The sequence below is a fragment of the Cyanistes caeruleus genome, chromosome 1, assembly GCF_971803275.1.
Source record: "Cyanistes caeruleus chromosome 1, bCyaCae1.hap1.1, whole genome shotgun sequence".
NCBI classification, from domain to species: Eukaryota; Metazoa; Chordata; class Aves; order Passeriformes; family Paridae; genus Cyanistes; species Cyanistes caeruleus.
This window is the reverse complement of record NC_141701.1, coordinates 51,646,613-51,667,681: the sequence shown is the minus strand read 5'-3', so window position 1 is coordinate 51,667,681 and position 21,069 is coordinate 51,646,613. Positions and strand designations below refer to the sequence as shown.

The 21,069-nt window shown below is 41.6% G+C and overlaps 2 protein-coding genes across 30 annotated transcripts in view; one reads left to right on the top strand and one right to left on the bottom strand.

The window, feature by feature from the left end:
* The window catches only part of PPP4R1 (protein phosphatase 4 regulatory subunit 1), a 64,154-nt gene extending 63,002 nt beyond the window's left edge, over window positions 1-1,152 (top strand). For all 22 annotated transcript variants that reach the window (XM_086892178.1, XM_086892127.1, XM_086892095.1 and 19 more), the window contains one exon: window positions 917-1,152. In XM_086892178.1, the coding sequence (XP_086748304.1) occupies window positions 917-1,080 (164 nt within the window). In that variant the 3' untranslated portion in view covers window positions 1,081-1,152. The remainder of the gene's footprint in view (window positions 1-916) is intronic.
* Window positions 1,153-8,175: 7,023 nt separating this feature from the next.
* Window positions 8,176-21,069, bottom strand: part of RALBP1 (ralA binding protein 1) — a 33,060-nt gene continuing 20,166 nt past the window's right edge. For 3 of the 8 annotated variants that reach the window (XM_086892219.1, XM_086892220.1, XM_086892228.1), the window contains exons 3-11: window positions 17,276-17,370; window positions 16,555-17,013; window positions 14,416-14,765; window positions 12,839-13,000; window positions 12,241-12,372; window positions 11,634-11,741; window positions 10,768-10,889; window positions 10,231-10,354; window positions 8,176-9,991 (exon numbers count right to left, since the gene is read on the bottom strand). In XM_086892219.1, coding sequence (XP_086748345.1) covers window positions 9,728-9,991; window positions 10,231-10,354; window positions 10,768-10,889; window positions 11,634-11,741; window positions 12,241-12,372; window positions 12,839-13,000; window positions 14,416-14,765; window positions 16,555-17,013; window positions 17,276-17,294 — 1,740 coding nt within the window. In that variant the 5' untranslated portion in view covers window positions 17,295-17,370 and the 3' untranslated portion in view covers window positions 8,176-9,727. Of the gene's footprint in view, window positions 9,992-10,230; window positions 10,355-10,767; window positions 10,890-11,633; window positions 11,742-12,240; window positions 12,373-12,838; window positions 13,001-14,415; window positions 14,766-16,554; window positions 17,014-17,275; window positions 17,371-17,641; window positions 17,804-20,628; window positions 20,755-21,069 lie in introns of those variants that run through there. The other 5 variants (XM_086892194.1, XM_086892201.1, XM_086892208.1 and 2 more) reach the window with 3 other exon arrangements.

Genomic DNA, 21,069 nt, shown 5'->3' with positions numbered 1-21,069 from the left:
GAGTCCAAAGCACTGTTAGGGAAAACAGCATTAGAAGTATTAGGCTATTCTGTGAAACAGCAGTGTCCACGCTTGGAATCCATTCATCCATTTCTGGTCACTTGCACTCTCAGCACTGTACACTGGCTTGAGGACTGCTGAGCACTGGGCTGTTGGGAGCTGCCTTGTGCATGCTCACTGTGAGGAAGCATATGGAGTCAGCTGAGATGGATCAGCTGATGGGCAGTGATGATTATCCTCTGTTAACTGTGCCAAGGATGTCACTGTTCTTCCTGCTCTCATGTGGCATTGGTATTTTTGTGTCCCCCATGTGGATGGTACACCTCCATTCTGCATTGCCACTACTTATGGCACAGGTAGTCCCTGCCTCTAAAGTGTTCTGTATGTGATTAGGGGAGGGTGGATAGTCTGGGAAAGGCAGATTTAAAAAATCAGTTCAGGAGTTTTTAAACCTCAGATCTCAACTAATCTTCCTGTGAACTATTTGTAGTTACACTGCTTTTATGTGCCGTGTGTTCTGTAGTTCATCGAAACTGTTGAATGTTGGAACTTCTTCCACTCTTATTTCATGTTATCTTAGCTCTTATCATTTGATAATTGCTTGCAAGGCTGGAAATGGACTGGCATGGACAGGCTTTTTCTTCCTCTTTGGCCATGGAGTTTGTCAGCCTTTTATACTGAAATCCCATGCTTGAACAGCATCATCAGACCAAGTGTGCTCTGAAACATGGAATTATTTTTTTTTAAGGCAAATTCACAGATATATTTGTGTCTTGTGTGCCTGCCCAGATATTCCAGCTGGACTGTAAGTGCACTGTCCTCTGAAATTTTGTATCTCATGAGGTATGCTGAGGTTGGCACTGAGGTATCTGCTGTCCTTTCCTCCCGTAAGTTTTTTGTGCATTTTCTCTTGCAGAGTATTTCCTGAATTCTGCCAACTCTCACCAAGAAGCTGTGGAACAAACAATTATGGCTCTTCAAATGGATGGTGACAGCGACGTCAAGTATTTTGCCAGCATCCACCCTGCCAGTACCAAAATTGCAGATGATGCCATGAGCACTGCTTCATCAACTTACTAAGTTCTGAATGTTGCTATAATTAAAAAAAAAAAAAGAAAAAAATTAAACAAATATCCTCAAATGCTTCTAAAATGGTTGATTTAGAGCAACCTCTTTGGAAGGAGGGATTTCTTGCCAGATTTAACAGGTGGATGTTATCTAAACCTGATAACCAGGGATTTTAAGTCAAGGCAAAGTAAACATACCTGTGTCAGCTTGACTTTAGAAAAACACTGCTCAGAGGATTATTTTTGCCACCGAAGCCTTAAATCTTCTGTCTTCCTGAACAAATGAAACTTGAATTGGCAGATCATTTTCATTGTAAAAAGGATGTGATGATTTCCAGAGACCTGCATTGTTTCTCCTGAGGAGTTAACTTAGCAAGAATTTTCCGTAGCGGCTGATAGGCGGGATGGCCAGAGAGGCGAGTTTGTACAGGGACTGAGACCTCCAGTATTAGCGCTAAAGTTTTTATCAGTCAAGAGCTTGATTTGTGTGCTGCTGGGCACACCCTTAAGTGGGAATAGCTTTGATGCTTGTAAATGGGAAAAATAGAAATTTGGATTTCTCTTAAGGGCTCAGTGCTAACACTAAACTAGAATCTGATTTTAATCCTTAAATGCAGCATATTGCTGTATCCATTAGCAGAAAACTTTGCTGAGTACCTGTGTCCTAATTATTTTCATGCTGGTCATGACCTAAAGGAAATTTATTAGCACATGTACTTTAAGTCAGGTATTTTTAACTTGATCATGATCAGCTCTGAAGGTGCAACTTTTTTCTTCATATACTGTACATATCTGTGAGCCTCCTTGGAGTGCTGCAGTCTTTAATCATGTTGTTTAAAGCTGTTGTGATACAAGTTGTTCTCTACTTGTCCAAATAAAATTTATTAATAAGATTGAAAGAAATCTTGTGACCTTTTTAAGACATTAAAAAAACAAGTTTGAATTTTAAGTGGACTTTTTCTTTCAGTTTTCTATATTTTGGTGGCTATTTCAGGGGCAAGGGGTTTGCTTAATGTAATGATCATGAAAGAGTCTGCATTTTGAGATGGAATATGCTACAAGACAGATGTACTTTGACCATGTTGTTGAGGTTTTGCTGGATTCTTGCAAGTGTTCCTTTTGCTTGGGAATGTGTTGCCTCCAGTGTGAAATGGCATCTTGGCTGGAAGTAAGTGTGAACATCCACCTCAGTTAGATTTACAGAAAACTCTTGAGTTCAAACTGCCCTTAACCTGCCTGCAGTCCATTGACTGCCTTCCTTTCCTCTCATTTAAAATTACTGATCCAGTGTCTCATTCTGTGTCTTCCAGGGGCAACTTCCTTGAATCACCTTTCTTTCAGCCTGTGGAACCCAAAGTGTGTGAAGGCTTTGTTTTTTTTCCCCTGAGGAAGTAGAAATGGCTGTGGCAGCTTATCTTTGATGTATTCTAGCAGAACATTTCACTTATCTGTCAGGTACCTGATGCCCTGGCAGTTGAGCCTTAGGGGGATATCTTTTTTTCACCACCTGTTTTTTTTGGAAAATAGATAATTCTGCAGTTTCTTCTCTTGTTAACAGAAAGTTGCTGTTTAGTCCCCGGGGGCTGCTTTTGTACTTCTTAGCACTGCCATGGAGGTGGTTAAGATGCAGAGTTGAAGTGTTGGTGGGTTGGGGTTTTTTGGGGTAGGTTTAATTTTTTAAATTGCAGAGTTTTTTTCTTTTAGGCTTGAGGATTTTTTGTGGGATTTCTTTATTTATTAGTTTTTGTAGGTGTGTGTTTTTCTTTTTTTTTTTTTTTTTTTTTGTGTGGATTTTATATATGTGTATTTTAATTTTTTTTCCCTTTTTTCTTTTCAAAATTGGCAGAATCCCTGGAGGACTAGGCAGGGTGACAGTGCTGTTGATGGCAGCAGGCTGTGTGGAAGCAGGGAGCAGTGCAGCTCTCCCTGCTGCCCGAAGGAGAGTCACCTGAAAGTGACTCATCTTCTCCCAGACCAGATGATTCCCATTTTAGCGGTGTAAGTCCAGTCAATTTCATCATTTTGTTAAGAGAACATAAATCCCTTCATCTGAGGGATTTTTTGCCTGACTGTAATGAAGGTTAAATTGTAGTTGAATCATGTGGGCAGTTCCTGAGGTGAACAGGAGCTGTTGAGACCAGAGGACAGTTCAGGTCATCCTCTTGACCATGAATGGAGCGCAGTATTTGCTGGAGGAGTATTGGGGCGTAAATCCCAGTGTTTGGAGTCTGAATTAACATGGCCAACCTAATTCCATCATTGTACTCATGTACTCTTCCACTACTCAGAAAAATGAAGGATTAGATCTGATCCCTTTAGGAATTTTCTAGTTACTTGAAGATAAAACACTTCTATGTTGAAAAGTAAGACAGAATTTCTGGATGCTTTATTTACATAGTAGTGGTGCAGGCCTAGGAATATGAAGGAGAGTTTGAAGCTTTTCCTAAGGAAGACTTGAGTGTTTTCAGTTTCAGAGTACCTGAATTCCACTTTCATGTAACAGCTGAAGATCATCTTCAGTGAAGTCCTTTGTCCCTTCTCCTCCACCCAGCATGTCATGGATCCATCCTCTTTTCTGCTCCGTTTGATGATTCCCAAGAAACAGAGTGGAAGGCAAGACTTGTTTTATTCTCAGCATTTCCCAAGAGCATTTGATCTACAACCTGAGGGATGTGGACTCCACTGCTGAACTCTGATAGGGGATTCTCTCATGCCAGCAGTGACAGCAGTGTCAATAATTCAATCTTCATCGTGTCCCTAAGGATACGGGGTTTGGGGAAATGTGCATCCTTGTTCTGAGCACTGTTTCTTCTGTGGGACAGTGTCTGGGGATGCTGCCAGAGGTCCTGCTGAATTACCTCCTGAGTGCCAAAGGCAAGAGAAAGATTTGAGCTCTCTACCTCAGTTCATTTCTCTTTTGGTCAGGATTTCCTGAGCAGAAAGGGAGGTGGCTCCCAAGTTGGTTCATGGTTTTCAAAAGCTGTATCATCACTCAACTTCCACCTGCTTGGTAGAATACCAGATTGGTTCTTCACAAGAAATTTTCTATTGTTTGCTTTTTAATCTTTTGGCTCACTCATCTTGCCATCTTCATGAGAGTTCTTCATAGGAAATCCCTTGAATTCCCATGTCCTGGTTGCAGCACTGCCTTACTCCCACTTGCTGTTTTCTACAGCAGGTTCTCTCCCTTTAGTTGTGTCTCCCCAGGGACCCATCAGGATTTGGTAGGGCCATTTCCTCACCACACTTTCCTGCAGATTTCATGCCAATAGAACTGGCAAATCTGGACCTCTGGGGGCAGGGCGAGTGTTTATAACCAGGAGATGAGCAAGGCTTGGAAACTGTTTTTTTTACTGCTCTGAATGTCCCAGATGGCTGCTGCACACATTCCTGGGTTCCATGGGTTCATTAGAACAGCAGGGTACTTGTTGCAGCCTTGTTAGTGCTCGGCCCCTTGTCCCTGCACTACCAGAGGTCAGGCTGCAGAAGTGGCTGATTGGAATTGGTAGTGGAGCAAAAGGGCAAAGCCTGTCCCATGGCTCAGGCACTCTCTGACTGAGCTCCCTCCTGCTGGCAAAGTCTCCTGTTAGTCCCTTGGCTTTTGCTGGGGAAGCTGGTGCAGCTCACAACTTCTGACCTGGTTTCAGCCCAGGGACCCCTCTGTTGTGAAGGGCGGGAAGAGGAATCTGAGGCAGGTAGGTGAGCAAAAGCTGGCTCTGTGTTCCACTTGCTCTGTCCTCCCTGATACTGATGGGAAAGGCTTGTCTCCCTGTCTGTGCCAGCATGGAAAGGATATTTAAAGTAATTAATCATTTCTTTATATGGAGAGTTATGACTTATAGGTAGACTGCCTTAAAAGATGAAGATATGACAGAAACCTCATTTAAAGTGTGCATGATGTTTCCCTGCCCAAGTGCCTTCGTATTCTGCCTGTTAGTTTTAATTAACGTTCTATTTAGATCAGAAAAATAAATAAAGAGCCCAAATCAATGGGATTATTTTAGGGTTCAGTTGCTGTTCAAGTTGGACTACATCTAGCTGATTAAAATACCCTGTCACTTAGCAGAGATAAATAATCAAATGTTTAAACATCTTACAGCTCTCTGATAATTGTCTGCTTGAAATTCTGTGACCCATTTCTGCAAACGTGTAGTAATGTCTCTGTGTGGGAAGTGCTTTAACGGGATTACCTGCAGGTGCTTTGGGATTGTGACTGTGACAAGTGAAGGTACTGAACACACTTCTCTGCATGTTTTTTGGCAAGGCTGAGAGGAGGAGAGATGCACTGTTTGAACATCAAAAGGAATTTCAATTATTTTGCAGTAAGCCAGGGTCTGTGGTGTAAAAAAACCCCAAATAAACTCAATTTGAGTAAGGTGCTGACAAAGGTATAAATGGTGGCCAGGCCATTTCTCTTGTACTGGTCATTGATCTCATGATTTCTTCTTTTGGTGTTTGGACTGAGGGGTTTGGGGTTTTTTTTTCATTTTTTTCCAGTCATGTTCTGGATCTCTGATCCTACAGGCAGTGCTGTCAGCAGAAACATCCTACCTGTGTCTTCCTCAAGGCCCTGCACTGGGGTAGCACCAGGCAGTGGATCTCTGTTGTGGGCATGTGCAGCCGCAGGAGCTCATTGGGACTCCCGGGCAGATGTCCTGTGTGTCAGCAAGTGGTGGTCATTGGTGCAGAAATCTGGGATGCAGTATTCCTGTCTCTCAGATCAACATGCTGGGATTGCAGGCTTCCATGGTGATCTGCTGAGCTGTAGATGAACGAGGCTATGGCTGTGCACAAGGCTTCCTTCCTTCTCCAAGGGGGACCCTTAGGACCAGCTGTGGTTCCTCTCCTGGACTAGGGAGTTCAAAGAGAAGAAGGATTTCGGAAGGGGAAGGTCCACGCTGTGTAACCCAGTTTGCAGGGTTGATCTGCCTCCAGTGGTCTTGGGGCGTCCCTCGTGACTGTACTGAGAACTCTTGCGGTTCGGATGGGGAATTATTCCAGGGTGTGGGAGTGGGGTTATCTGGTTTAAAATCTTATGTTTGTGCAGTGTAATCCTTTGGCAGATCTCCTAGCTCACGCTGTTAAGGCAGCAACACAACCAAATGCAGAGGAAACGTGGCAGCAAGTCCTTTGTGTCAGCAGTGGCAGTGCCAAGGCTGAGGCAGAGTGCCCTGGGAGGGGTCTGTCCTACAGGTTCTGTGGATATCCACCTCTGTGAGAGGGCTTGGTCCGAGGGGCAGGAAGGACAGCCAGCCATGCTCTGGCACAGGGCACGGTGCTGTGACTTCTGCTGCTGGAGTGTGCTTTGAACAACACAGTGGAAAACTTGTGCTCTTGGATATAAGCCATGTTCGGTCTGGATGAGGCATTTTTCCCTGTGCAGATGAAGCACTGGGAGTAAGAGCTGCTTGCTGAGAAATGAAAATATTGACAGATGAAGCTTGATCAGACCTTTTTGGCAGAGGTTCAGGTTGAGCCTATAATTATTATGTATTTTTTTTTAGTTCAAAGAAATTAGCTTTACATGGTCAGGTGTCAAATTCTTGGCTTCAGTACATAGATTTAAAAAATTACTACTGAATTCATTAATCTGAGGGGACAGAGAGATAAAAACAAATCCCCCTAGTGCGAATGTAGGAATGGTGAATAGAGGTGGAAACCTTCTGTACAGGAGTCCTTCATGTCCATGGTAAAGGACAGTGAATTTCTGGAGGCTCATCTGTGGTTCCCTGTGTTTTTGTTAGGATTGCCCACACATCAGGGCTTTGGGCAGGGGAACCTCTACAGTCACACCAGCACAGAGGGCTTTTGCTTCAGTCAGACTGAAGCTGAGCTGGCATTGGAAACCTGTGGGGATACCACAGAGCCCGGGAAACCTCTAAGGCCTTGGACACAAGCTTGTTCTTAGACTTCTGGTGGGATGTGATCTGAGTGCAGCACTGCTCATTGTTTATTTTTTTCTTATCTTTCAGTAAATAAAATAAACCCCAGTTCTTCTCAGCTGTTCAGACAATACCAGTTCAGGCTGCTGTTTTTCAGGGTAAAAAGAGTTACTGGGAGGGAAAAATGCTGCTTGGTGTGCCAGATGTCTGAGGCTGTTCCAAGTACAGCTGCAGCATTTCAATGGGTATAAAAGCTGTCATGATTTCAGTAACCTGCTGTGGGAAAACCCCGCTCTTTGTGGCCTGGCTCACATTGGCACAGGAATGACAATGATTTGTTCATATGGTGCTTCCTGATCCCTTGGGCTTCCGACTGTCAGATATGACCAGGTCTATTCCCGGCCTGTGTTGGAAAAGGCTGCCAAAACAAGCAAGATGTGTCGTCGTCACCTGTCCCATCACCTGTGCCACCTCTAGTGCTCAGATCTTCAAGTTGGAAGCCAAGGGGCCAATCACTCACAAATGTTAAGTCCAGAACAGTGGAATTAATGTTGTGAGCCTGTTCTTTCAGTAAATGTAAATCAGTGTGATATTTTGGCCAAAAGGTTTGACAGAGATTCTGCTGCTGCACTTGGCACATACAGGCTCTAAGGTGTTGGAAAGTGGTTTATTGTAAATCAGCTCAAATGATACTTTGATTTAGATAACCTGGTCCTTCAGGATGTGTATGTGCTTTGTGCAGGTGGCCAGGCTGCTCAGATTTTTGTTCTATGGCCCTTGGGATTGAGAAATTTATAATGTGATCAGAACAGCACACTCAAATTATTGTGCTGTAATTACTTGCCACTTTATTTGAAATTAGCTTTGCCTTCTTTTGGCTAATGATTCACAACTGCCACATGCAGGCTCTCAAATGGCTGCTGCTCTGTCAGGCATTGGGGTGAGGAAGCTGCTTCTGTGCAGTCAGGGCGCTCTGCAGAGGAAGAGCAGGTGCCCAGCCCCAACCCCACCTGTGCTGAGGCACAGAACAATTCAAAGAAACATCTCTCAGGCGGTTTGACACCAAGTTTCTGCTTACAGGAGCTGCACTGCTGCAGGGGCAGCAGCTCCACCTCTGTTTCAGACCTTACTCTGAGTAATTTTTCATAGAAATTTCTCAGCTGCAGGCACCCACTGAAGAAGAGTAACTGTGATCTGCATTATGAAGTAGATGAAGGAGAAACTACTTTCAAATGGCTGTTGAATTTATTTGCTTGATAAATACAATCCTAACAAAATAAAAGTTAACCAATATTAAGAGATTTGTCTGAAGAACATTAGAAAAAATTCATGACAATTCAATAGGAATTAGTGTGAATTAAACAAAGAAACAAAAAGTTTAAATATTGCCAGCAAATATAAAATGTATGTAACGAAGGCAAGGGAGAATGCTTTAGTTTACATTTGTAATCTGATCACATTTTCTGTGTTTATAAACTTTTTTCCAAATTTTAAAAAAATACTATGCTGTTTTTTTCTATAACATATCAAAGCATTATTTGTACAAAAATCAAATCATGGCCAATGATTCACAACAGTGCAATAGATAAAGAATACAACCACATCCAACAGGTGCTGAAAATAAATATCCAGATTAAAAAATAAGATAGCCTATATGCACTCTGTGGAGTTTCTGTCTATATATGGATTGAGGGCTGAGTCCAGTGAGCGTATCCTGAACATTAAAGGGCCCTTAAATGCCAGTGTAGGTGGAGGATTTTGAAGGGTAGAAGCATTAAAAACAGCCAAACCAAAACCAAGTCCCAGGTAGCGGTGGTTGGTTTGTTAACACCAACAAAAAGAGGCTATTGCTGAACCCCCCCGGTGCCTCCCGTTGGCGTCGCTCTTCCGGCTCGTTTGGAATCACACGTGACTGGCATTTGTGCAGGGGAAATGCTGTATTGCTTGGTCAGGCAGATACGTCCTAAAGACATAACCACTCCCATCCCTGCCTACAAGCAGTGGCTTTTTCCAAGAGATGGAAACATTTAAAATGGATGAAGACAAAGCTCTTGGCTACATGGCAGCAGTGTGAACAGGGCCTGCCTCAAACAGGTGTGATGAGGGTGGTTAATAATGAGTCAGTGGGTTACCTACACCGCTAAAGGACACGGACATTTCCATCATACGGGGGACATAAATAACATCTCTCAAGTTTTTACACTTATTCAGTACACCTCAGAACAGAAATGAAGCTTAAGGGCATGTTAGGTAAACACGATACCCCACAGTCTCCCACCGTTTCAGCCAACCCAGAATAAATTTAAAGCTCCCTTGTATATAATCTGCATCAGAAAGGTATCAAAGGCACAAGCAAGAAGTGACTAGGTTAATAAGCGGAAATAATGGTGAATGAGGATGAACAGATCCACAAGGTAAATCATTAGTAAGTGTGGGTGGGTTTTGTTTGTTTACTGAAAATGAGATCTTCCAATTCTGCTCCAGTAATGTAAATAAGGATTTTGGTTTGAAATAAAACTGTTACTGAATTATTTTAAATCACCTGAAGGAAACCAGTCTTGAAATAATCTGATACTAACTGGAAAACTCTTCTGGCCTCTCCAAACTCACCTGAGTCTGATGAGTAGAAGCCACAAGTATTAGAGACAAAAGTCTCCAGGGCTTAAAAGAAAAGTTTCTTTACAGAATGTACACAGCCACCAATAATTTGTGCAGTTTGATTCAAATTACAGTAATTTGCACAGTTCAGTTGATTTTATGCATAGCCGAGGAGCCGGATCAAATTGGAGTTTCTTTCCTGTCTTTACTTGGCGATGGCTTGACTTGCTGCTCCTTGCTTGCTTTTGGCTGCTCTTTGGCTGCTTTTGTCTCCAGGACAGTGTCTCTCTGCTGCTGAGAAACGGCCCCGCGCTTTTCCGGCTCCTCTTCCTCCTGCCCCTGCTGCTCGGATTTTGCACGCTGCAGCAGGCGGAGCTGCACCCGCAGCTCAATGATGGCCTCACGCTCCTCGTGAATCGCTTGGTTCAGGTGATTGTTCTTGATCTTTTAAGGAAGGGAAACAAATGTCAGGGCTCCCTCTGACACAGCAGTGCTGTAGCTCAGGGCTGTTTAGCACTGCTGGCCCAGAAAGCAACAGGTAGGATTTAAACAGCAGTGATTTAAAAGCTGTGTGTGGATCACAAGCCTGGGCAAAACTGATGTACACAACCGGTTTGCACCTGTCCCATCAGGTAACAACCACCACGGGAGAGAACCAGAGAATGCTAAGAACCAAATCCTACCTCCAGTTCCTCGTTCTGTCTCTGCAAATCCTCCAGGATGACCTGCAGCTCCTCCTCATCTTCACTCTCACTTTCACTCTCAGAAGAGTATTCCTCGGTTTCACTGCGGCCATGCTGCTGGCGACTGAAAGACCAAGGGCAAATTCCGCTTTAAACACTTCCTCGAGTCTGCCAGAACTGTGGCAACATAAGACACTCAACTTGCATCCCCTCAATCATCTGCCAATGGTTTAAAGAGCAAAATCAGAATTTTCTTTCAAAGCTTAATTTAATAAAGCAGTGATGTCCTAAGGGTTTTTTTTTAGTGCACAGGGTCAAGTTTCCTTTAGATCCTAATTCCATTGTTAAAACAGTAGAAAATATCCTGTAAGATTCAAATTTGTTGAGACTTCAATAAAAACAAGTGGCTTTCAACTGTGATGTTCATTGGCTGAGCTTTCAAGTGTGGTTTTGAGTATTCTTTCAGCAAAGCATTTATGTACTTTTAATCATAGTGTGCTGTCCTGGCTGGGCTCTGCTGTGAGCTGTCCCCTTTACCTTTGTATTTCAGCTATTTCCGCTCGGAGCCGATCTATTTCTTCCTTCTCAGAGGCGATCTGTCTCCGCAGAAACTGCTCCATGGCCAGCAGCTCTTCTTGTTCTGTTAAAATCTCATTCTCCTGCAATGATCAGTTAGTTCACTTAAAGCCTTTATTTCCTACAGGAACATACAATAAGTATGAGATGATGCTGTTCTCTGAAATACTTTCAGTTACCATGTCTGCTTTGAACTTTGATCCATCAAGACGTCAAAGCAAATGAAAAGTTCAAACCCAACACTGCCTCTTCTAAATACTCAAGATAATTGCCATACCGAATGGTGGTGGAGATGACACACCAAATCCTGTTGGCATGTTTGGCTGCCTTTCCTTAAATCACAGAGGAAAGTTCTGGCCAACCAGTAAAATAACTAGAGAAACAGAATTATATGTCTTTGATCTTCTCCCCTCTGTACTTTCCTCCTTATATTCATTTTCAAAGCTATTGGGGGAAGCAACAGAAGGCAAAAAAGCCAAAATAGCTGCCTCATTTCCTTTGATCAGCAGGAAAGCAGTTAACAGTACTGAACCTGGCTACATTGGGAAGTGGTGCTTTCTAGGTACACGAACAACAAAGGCCACTTTTTTTCTTTCAGTGTCTCCTTTCTGCTGTTAACAAGAGTCTCCTCAGCTCTGGGCTCACTCCTGCAGTCAGCATTCCTTCCCTGCTCCACTGACCATTAAACATTGCTTTGTGGTTTTAATGGACACAGAGACCCCTCTGAGCCTGCAGTGTCCCCTCTGCATCACAAGGGACAAAGGAGTGTTTAACAGATCTGAAATATAAAATACCATCAGGCAAACAGGTAAGTGCCTGCCAGCTACCTGTGCAAGCAGAATATTTATAACTTCTTCGTTCTCATTCATTTCTTCTTTGGAGACATCCTCCTTTGAAAGGCTAGCAATTTCTTGTGCAATCTTTGTTTCACACTCCTGCCAGAGAAAGAAAACAACATTTAAAGGGACACTGGTCCTTCCCTGGTCACTGTATTTACTCTGAAAAAGATTTTTTTGAATGCATTATTTTCCAAATTTAGAACCATCATCATCTCCTAAATTTTAAGCACGGTCTGTCTCATTTGTGGGACATAAAATAGTTTAAAAAACACTTCTCACAATTGTTAACCTCAAGTATTCCAGTAATTCTTCTCAGTACTCTAGTTTTAAGCATGTAATGAGCATGTGCCCTAGCAAACACTAAGGTTTTCATCACACACACATTTCTTTGTGAACAGCTGTGAAGATATCTCTGTCCTGAGGGAGAGCCAGCTAAGCAGAAAACACAACTGCTCATCAGGCATGTAAAGTTGAAATGAGAGAATCTGCAGCAAAGATGATTGAAAGGTGTTTTATCTAACTGGGTGCCTCTGTATTGTTATGAATTAGGATCCGTGATTCAGCCGTCTGGCCAATAAAAAGGAAAGTTACCCACCTGTCTCTTAGCTTCTCTTAGTTTCCTCTTAAGAGCTGTTAAGATTCTCTGCACCTCCCAGAGTCTCTCTTCTTTGGATAAGTCTTTTATCCCTGCCTGCAAGTCTCTGTGTAAACAGTTCAGAAGGAACTCCTAGAAAGATTGCCAGAGAAATTGTCTTTAAATATACTGTACCAGGGCAGATTGAGAAGGAAAATCTTTCTAGCTTTGTAGCAATGGGCTGGAAGTTCTGAATTTCAAACCTTGACATGCCCATGGTAAGTGTTAACACACACCCAGAACGGATCCAGAGCCGGCTGAAGAGCAATAGTGAAGAAACCACCTTCCCTAATGGGCTCTGACCTTCCTCCCACAGCTGAAGCATTGACCTACATAGCAAAGCACTCCATGGATGACACAGCTATGAGCATCACAAGACCATAACAACTTTCCACACATGAAAAAGGAAAGGAAATCATCAAGCTCTTCCCAGTGGTCTCCACTGACTGGATAATGGTGATGGAATTAAGGCATATGTTACAAACTTAGGAGAATTCTCTACTGAATGTATAAAAGCCAGGATGAAGCTAAACAGAAAAACACTTAAGTAATTGCCAACCTGTCGCCTGATTTCTTCTTTGATGCTCTCTTGTGTTTCTGGAAGTGCTGGCATTGTTGCCATATTTGACCAGCGAAGAGGTTTTGTCACCTGCTTGAGGGTCACATTTCCAAAGAACTCTTGAACATGTGTGAAAAACACATATAGGACACGGTTGCTGATCTGCAAAGGACAGACAGATAGGATATTGGTTAAGATGATTTATTCAAGTAATCTTTATTTGCAAAGCACAGTATCCTCCAGAAACAGTGGCCTTTACTAAACCTTTCTGTGAGCCACAATCACGTCAGTTTGTCTTTAGAGATTAAAATATGGATTGAAAATTATCTTTACTTTTAACAATGCAGTGCTGGCCTCAAGGGCTCACTTCACTCTTTCTCTTACCTGTGTATCTGAGGCATTTTCATACTAAACTCAGCATCTTCACATCTGTTAACCTACCAGAATTATTTACATCACTAGTAGGCAAAGAAATGCATTAAACCTCTTTGTACTCAAGTAAAGGTAGTTAGTAAGAGGGAACATCAACCGTATTGTGTTACACTTGGTTGCTGGCTGCACCTTCTCTCTTGTCCCCCAATCTTTAAGTATTCTCTACAGCTTCTCTCTCAGATGACTTAACATAGTAGAAAAAAGTAGTATGAAAGCATCTTTCACTATATTCCTTGTTTTAACCTGAGATAGAAGCAAGCATATTTATTTTGATACTTCAGCTTCCATTAAAATTTAAAAAAATTATCCTGGTAGTTCTGTCACCACCTGCACTTCAATTGCTAAGATCTAGCTACCAACAAAACATGATTGGGCCTGCATTCTTTTGCCCTAATTGTCACTTCTTTCCTAGCTAGAAAGGTGTCTGGCACAGCAAAAGAGCCAGGAATAACACCCAGCCCCTATGGGGCCTCCACCTGGACTCGTAATTATAAAGTCAGGCTTTTCTAACTTGTAAGGTTTGCTCTAGAAGACCCACACCCAATAATGCAACGTTTTCATCATGCACAGGACTAATTCTGAGCACTGTTTAATTAAGTATTTCCAAGATGTCTATTAAGGAATCAAGCAATCCAGAAACCACAAAATCTTACTGGAAAACCAACTCAGTTGTTATTCTGCAGCCACTTGGCTGCAGACAACAAAGCCATTTTACCTAAGTCACTACTGCACCAGGAAGATCTATGTGCAGGACAGGGTTCATTAGCTTGATATTAAAATTAAGCAACAATATCTTCACTAAACTATTACTGAATCAAAACCCCCAGAAACTGTGTATCTGCATGAATGATTGAACAAATTCAACATTAAATGACTTTTCCTCATGACAGAATTGAAAGACAGCAGTCTTTGTGACACTCTGAATAATAACCCAAATATCAGACCCACAGTATGTAAGCCTACGTGCAGAAAGTCTTTTGTTCCCCCTTTCCCAGCATTTTGAGTTCCTGAGGCATAAAGAGGAGCTGTAATTTAGCTGAACTGTATCAGACAATACCCAATTCCCACCTGTAAAAAAAATTCCTACAAAGACATCTTTCTTGGGCTGCAGTTCTGCTCTAAGCCTTGCTGTGTGGTGCACATACCTGGACAGTAGGGCTGAGCACTATAGAAATATTCTGGATGTTCATTTTTGTTTCCAGTTCCTTCGCAATAACATGGTCCATATGCACAATCAGCCAAGAAATCAGGAGATGGTTACACTCTGGCAGCTCCTTCAGCAGCCTCTGGCACTCCTGAACTTTCTCAGCTTCTGTGCTCTTTCCACAAGCGTCTTCAAAGCGGGGCATGAGCTCTTTGGTAAGCAGATTTTCGGGCAGTTCCCGTAGGTACTGTTTGAGCAAGCTGGCGACTGTATTGGGCTCATATTCTTCCAGGTTTGGAGATTCTTCGCGATCATAGGCTGCCTTCAACTCGTCAACTTTTGATTTTATTCCTTAAAATAGTTAGATCAGAATTAAGAGAAATTTTGACTGTAAATGTCTAATAATTATATTTAATTTTTTTTTTTTTGAGATGCATTTATTTCACCTCTCCTTACAATTTAAGATAATTGAGAAGCACCTTTTAAAAGGTATCCACATGTAACAAAGTGAAAATCGTGACTCAAAATTACACGATCACTGGTTCTAAAAGCACTGACTACTCCTATGAAGCAAAACCAAAGCACTGAGAGAGCTCTGAATCAGAACTGGTGCCAGCAGTCCCTTTCATCAAGGAACATAAAATAGGGTGAGGAAAGGTTGGGGAACTCAAGATCCATTTTGTATTTGCATTAAGCTTCTTTCTGGCTGTTCAATTACCCATCCCTAAGCCAGGCAGCAAATATGTTTTTAGTTCAGATGCTGTGCAACAAGCTCTACCTATAAGAGCTTTCCTTTGTCAAAACAAACCCCACACTTTTTAGTTTCCAGATTTCCAGCTGGCCCTCCTCAGCAGAGGAATCTCACATGGGATTGTTGATTTGAGGCACCACATGAATAAAAGTGTGTTCCCATAATTATTCAACTCAGCCAACATTTTCTACAAGGTGTTTGTATAAATTCAGTGACATTCCAATCTTCCTAAGCTTGGGGAAATTTCGTTGTTGCAGTTGGAACACCCACTCAGGTTACACCAACTTGGTGCACAGCCCTGGCTAGGGTCATACTCAGTGACCACAACTGGGCACAGTCAGCCCCTGGAAAATGCCAGGAAAACATGCTCAGTTTCATGGCCAAAATGAGCCATCACAACAGCTGCAGGCTGCTAAGGCACGACAATGCTCTCTCTGAGCTCTCAATTTAAACAATCCTACATGCACAAGAGGGAGCTGTTGCACTGAAGAACACGTAAAAAGGACACGGCAGAAATTAAGGAAAACACACCTGTGAAAACTCCCAACAGGTCCTGTGTGAAAAAACAGCAACCAAAATGTTTCACTAGGCAGGACTGAGCAGCTGCTTAAGGTGCTGCAGTATTTTTTGCGTGCCTACCAAACACATGCAGATGGACAGCATGAAGACAGCTAATGAGCCTTTAGAATCTTTTTGTTGTTGGTTTACAGTGCTGGGTAATTTGATACAAAATGCTTTTCCTGAAATTCCTTTCCTTGCTTGTTCTCCTCCCCTCCAATGTACCCACAGAAGTACTTACAGGAGCTGCATTTCTGGTGCAGCTCACAAAGAAAGGGACTGTTTTGTCTAACATGACTAAAACTGAGGTTTCACTTATGTAAGCTGGTGTTACACAACTACCACAGTTAATTAGCTGCTGTTGCTAAGCCTAAACAGTGAAACTTGCGTCTTCTGCTTATTAGCCAATTTTCCATAAGAAAATAAGTTTTCAAGGAAAAAAATACACAATGGGAGTTACTTGAATAAGCTACTTAGTGGGAAGCATAAGTAATAGAATTATTATAGCTCATCTTTGCTTTTGCAAAAAGATATCTACCACTGTATTTCTGAAGCAGAAGGAAAAGAATACAAGCTGGCCATACTAACATGTTTTATTCATTGCTACCATTCCATGACAAAAGGCCAAAACAGGTGTGTTTTTACTGCCATTAAACAGTACCACCACATTACCAATTTTTCCTGGAACTTCAAGACCAACAAGTTTGCTTAACTTTGGCTACCTGACTACCTTTTGGATAATTAATGGAACTATAAACAGTATATCTAAAAATAACAAGAAAATTGCAAGTAAAGACCTTAGGAACCTGTATGTCAGTGTGCCCTGAATACCTGAAACTCTGTAGATGCCTTCACATTTCATGCCATACTTCTCTACATAATCTATACATTCACGGAAAACTGCTGGCAGGCGGATGCCATCGTACATCATGGTCCTGTCTACTGCATCAGACAAAGGAATGCCAAACACGGGTCTGTGACTTGGAACATCCACTTGAGGTATCTCTGTCTCTTGAATTGGCTTTTTCTTTTTCTTCTTCTCTTTCCACTGTTTTACAACATCTGCTGCAGTTAAGTCTTTTGATTTTTTCTCTTTGTGTTTGTCTTCCTTATGTTTTTCTTCCTTGTGTTTTTCATCTTTGGGCTTCTCTTTTATTTTAAAATCCTTCTCCTTCTTTTTGGAAAAGCTGGGTTTCTTGAAGACATGTATTCCCTTGGATCGCTTCAACTTGGAAGGACTTTCAGCTTCATCACCAGAACTGTCCTCTTGAAAAGCAGCATAACCTTCAGCTGTTGGACAAAGCAGGAGAGGGGAAGGGGACAGCTGTGAGTCTATTTACTTTCCAGACAGCAGCAACAAGAAGTTGCATGTAAGGAGGAGAGGGAAGAAGCAACATGAATTAAAAAACAGTGCCCGTCTGACTTCTCAGAAGGTTTTCTTTACTTGTTACACACTCAAGTGGACAAGGATTAAATCAAGTTGTATAATTACATCAAAGATAAGCTACAGAGCTCCTGAATGATCTAAACAATGAATACTTTATATACTTACTCATAATGGCAATGTCCATCTTATGGGCTAGATTCCCATCTAATAGTCAAGGAAATGCAAAATAAAAACAACTGTCTGGCAACTTCTCTATGTTCCTGTAATCAACAGTATAAGAGTTGCTGTTAAGGACCATCTACTGCATACACAAAAGTCTAACAAATTTCAATTAACAACAAACTAAACTCCAGCCACTTAAAGCCCCAATCCTTTTCCAGAATATTATGAATTTAAAGACAAGTATGAAGTTAATAAAGTTTCAGCCTCAAATAAAATACAAAATCCCACCCCAAACCAAATCCAAAAAAAGCACTACCACTTACTTTTCACTAGATGAATAACAAAATTACAGTAACACTAGAACAATACCTGCCCATGAAAGTGCAGATTTGCCTTAAAAAGCACATGGGAGAGATTCAATCAAGTCCCTGGGCTGAGCACACCATTCCAGCAGCAAAAGTCCAAGTGCCGTCTAAAACATGCACCAGGTGCTTTTAAGTCACTACGCCTCTGCAGCTGGCCCTGCCTCACCTTCAGGCAAAAACACAAAAGTCTTTAAAGGTGGATTACAAAAAAAAAACCCAGCAAACACACCAACATAAAAAACAGCCCACAAACAAACCCAGCAACATGCAACCAACACAACTTCCAAGTCCACTGATTCTAATTTTGCACATACAGTACCCCGTATTAGAAAAGTAAGCCTGAAACCTGGTCAACAAAGGTGACATTTGACATGCCATCTGCACCAGCCAGATTCCCCAAGGCAGTGGGCAGCAAGCCCCCATTATAGAGACCCTTTGAGGCTCTTCCACTACCTACAGGCAGAGCCTCTGCTCGAGTGAGGCAGCACTGACAGCCAACTGCTCTTGCTGCCTGAATAGTTTTGGGTAGAGGAAAATTACCCCCTTAGATAACATGCGAGCACATCATGCACAAGACTATAGGCTGTAATTTTTTCAGAGTGGAATATCTGCAGAAGAACCAGGGGGCATTCAATCTTTCAACCTTCCAATTCTGAACTATACCAGACGGCAGAGTTTCTCAGCATTATTTCAGCATATAAAAGAACTGTCTCTATTTTGAAACTTCCTTGACTGCTCTATAGAAGACAGCTTCTAATAGTCTAACAAATATAAGAAATGTATTACAGCATGGAAGTACCATAAAATAACTACAATTGTTGGATCAGCTCAGTCTTTGCAGCTGATACTCTTTCCTAGGACTACCAAACACACACTTTCCTAGAAAAAGACTGTAGAACTGTTCCTGTCCAAGTGGATTTTATGCAAAAAAATGCAAACATTAACTGAAGGACAATCAGCAGCCGGGTCTTCTCCTCCCTGCTTACTGGCTGTCATTTACTAGATTTTGTAAACTGAGCCCAGAAATGGGTAAGATTCAAATCTCACTCTGGTACGGAAGCAACTGCAGATCCACCAGCTACAGCAAAGCAGGAGCACACAGTCTCTATGAGACTGAGATGGGGCTGGCACCAGGGCTCAAGATGAACTTCAGAGATGTAATTTCCAAACAGAAAGCCAGATGTTCCCCAGACAGAGCCCAGAACAATCTGCCCTCAGTTTTCCCTCCTGGGTAGCTGTGACAGCTCCCAGTCACACAGCGTGGTGTTCCCACATGCACATCAGGAAGTGTCAGCACTGGGACCCAAGCTGGGAGGTCGGTGCCACCAACAGAGCACTGCTCACATGTCCCAACACTTCACACTGCCTTCCCCGGCGCCTTCCTAGATCTGTGGTAATGTAACACCAGCAAGAGAACATTACTGAAACTGGTATTTCTTGAATTCACAAGAAGACATGAAGGAGCAAGTTAAATACAAACATCGCCTTTTAAATTTTGTTTCAGTAACATAAGACAGCAAAATTTAGAAACATATACTAATACAGATACAGACAGAATATCCCACCCATACCAAGAGAGGGTTTGCATGTCCCTCAAGAATAGCCCCATTTTCTTTACTATGGTTGTAAACTTTCTCTAACCCTTTCACCAGTGATACAATACATTGAAATATAAACAACTTCAATTTATACAGAAGAAAAATTATTGAAAGTGTTTGACAAATCAGGTAATTTTAAATATGGAAAGAGTATTACCTAGGGTATTTTTGTTCACTGTTTCCTCAAGACTTCCAGTACTAATAAGTCCCCATTTTCCCATCACTCTATGTCACTGACATTTTCCTCCATCTATATGAGAACAGTACTAATGTAATAAATACAATTTCACCAGCATAATCTGCTAGTTCCTTTTGTTAGACCTTCCTTCCAAAAGCATGCCTTCATTGCAGTTATTTTAAATGTAATGCTTCAAGTATAGCCCTTACCTTACTGAGAAGTATGAAAAAAACTTTTAAAAATAATAATAAAAAAATTTCAGTGTTACTCTGGAAAAATCTGGTTTACAGGCTTATGATCTTTGTCATGCAGCAAGTCTACTGTCTCTATTAGTCTGCATACTTGGGAATACTTCTCCTGTTTTCTCACAACAAAGCACTAGTCATGCTGTAGTATTTATTGTTAACTCCAAGGGTGGCATTATTCAGAACTGTCACTTATCAAACCTAATGCAAGAGACATTTTGTCTATCGGGTCTCTGATGGGTTTTCAAGTAATTTATAACTCTACAGCTGATTTGGCTCCCCAGGGAAATCTGCAGCATCTGTAATTAATTCACTGAAAGAAAACATGGATGGCTTTTATATATGAAAGAATCAGTAGGTCAAATATGACTGAAGTGCAATGCAAGCATTAGTTACCTAATGTCAGTTCATCAGAGGCATTGTCATCAGATTGTACAGCATTTCTAAGTAAAACTAAGACACACAAATGCACAATGAGCTTGGATAGAAGGTTTCCTCTCCTTGCCCACAAGACACATTTTAATTATTAACAGAAACTTCCACCTTACAGACACTACCAGCAATAACTATCCAACTTTCAATTAGATCAGTTTGTGTTTAACATTCACTTGACTCGCTGAAATCAGCACAGCACTCCCAAACAAATTCTGCATTCAATTACTCGGCAGCACCATGCCAGCAGAGCAAATGAAGCTGAAATTAGAAATTTGTTACTTTATTCTGATTTAAAATAATCACTGGCATTGAAAGGCAGATTTTTAAACTATCTGCAAATGGTGCTTTGCTAGATAAACACACAGTGGTATATAGAGATACACAGTGATTTGTCAGCAGAACAGGATGTAGTAACGCACCCTATTTATCCCAAAGATAAACCCTGATATGAAGAGCCTCTAATCTTTATCAGGTGTAGAAATTCTAATAACTTCCTAGTTATTCCTAGATCTGTATTCACAGCTTCTCCACATACCAGACAGTAAAAATAATGTTTTGTTTGCAATAGCAGTGGTTTGGTTTCAGTCCTCATCTACATTCCAAAGGAACATACAGGACTCCGTGTCCAACACATTAAGGATCTGGTCTTCAAAAATATTTCCTGAAATTTTCAGAAGAGTTCATATGAATGATCCTACTAACCTTTCATGTGATATTTTAGTACAATTCAAATAATTCTCTATTTTCCTGAGAACTGTACAAAGAAAATCAAGATTCTTGTAAACAAAAAAAATCCTACCTGCACATTAAGCCCATCCTGCCATCAGCATCAATCTCAGAAGTAAAATGAATAAGCAGAGTGAGATCTACTACATACAGACTCTTTATCTACAGAAATTCTAATGGGTAGAAGAGCTTCTTCTGAAGTATTTTATCATAACATTTTTCTTCTACAAGGAACTGCATATTTTATGGC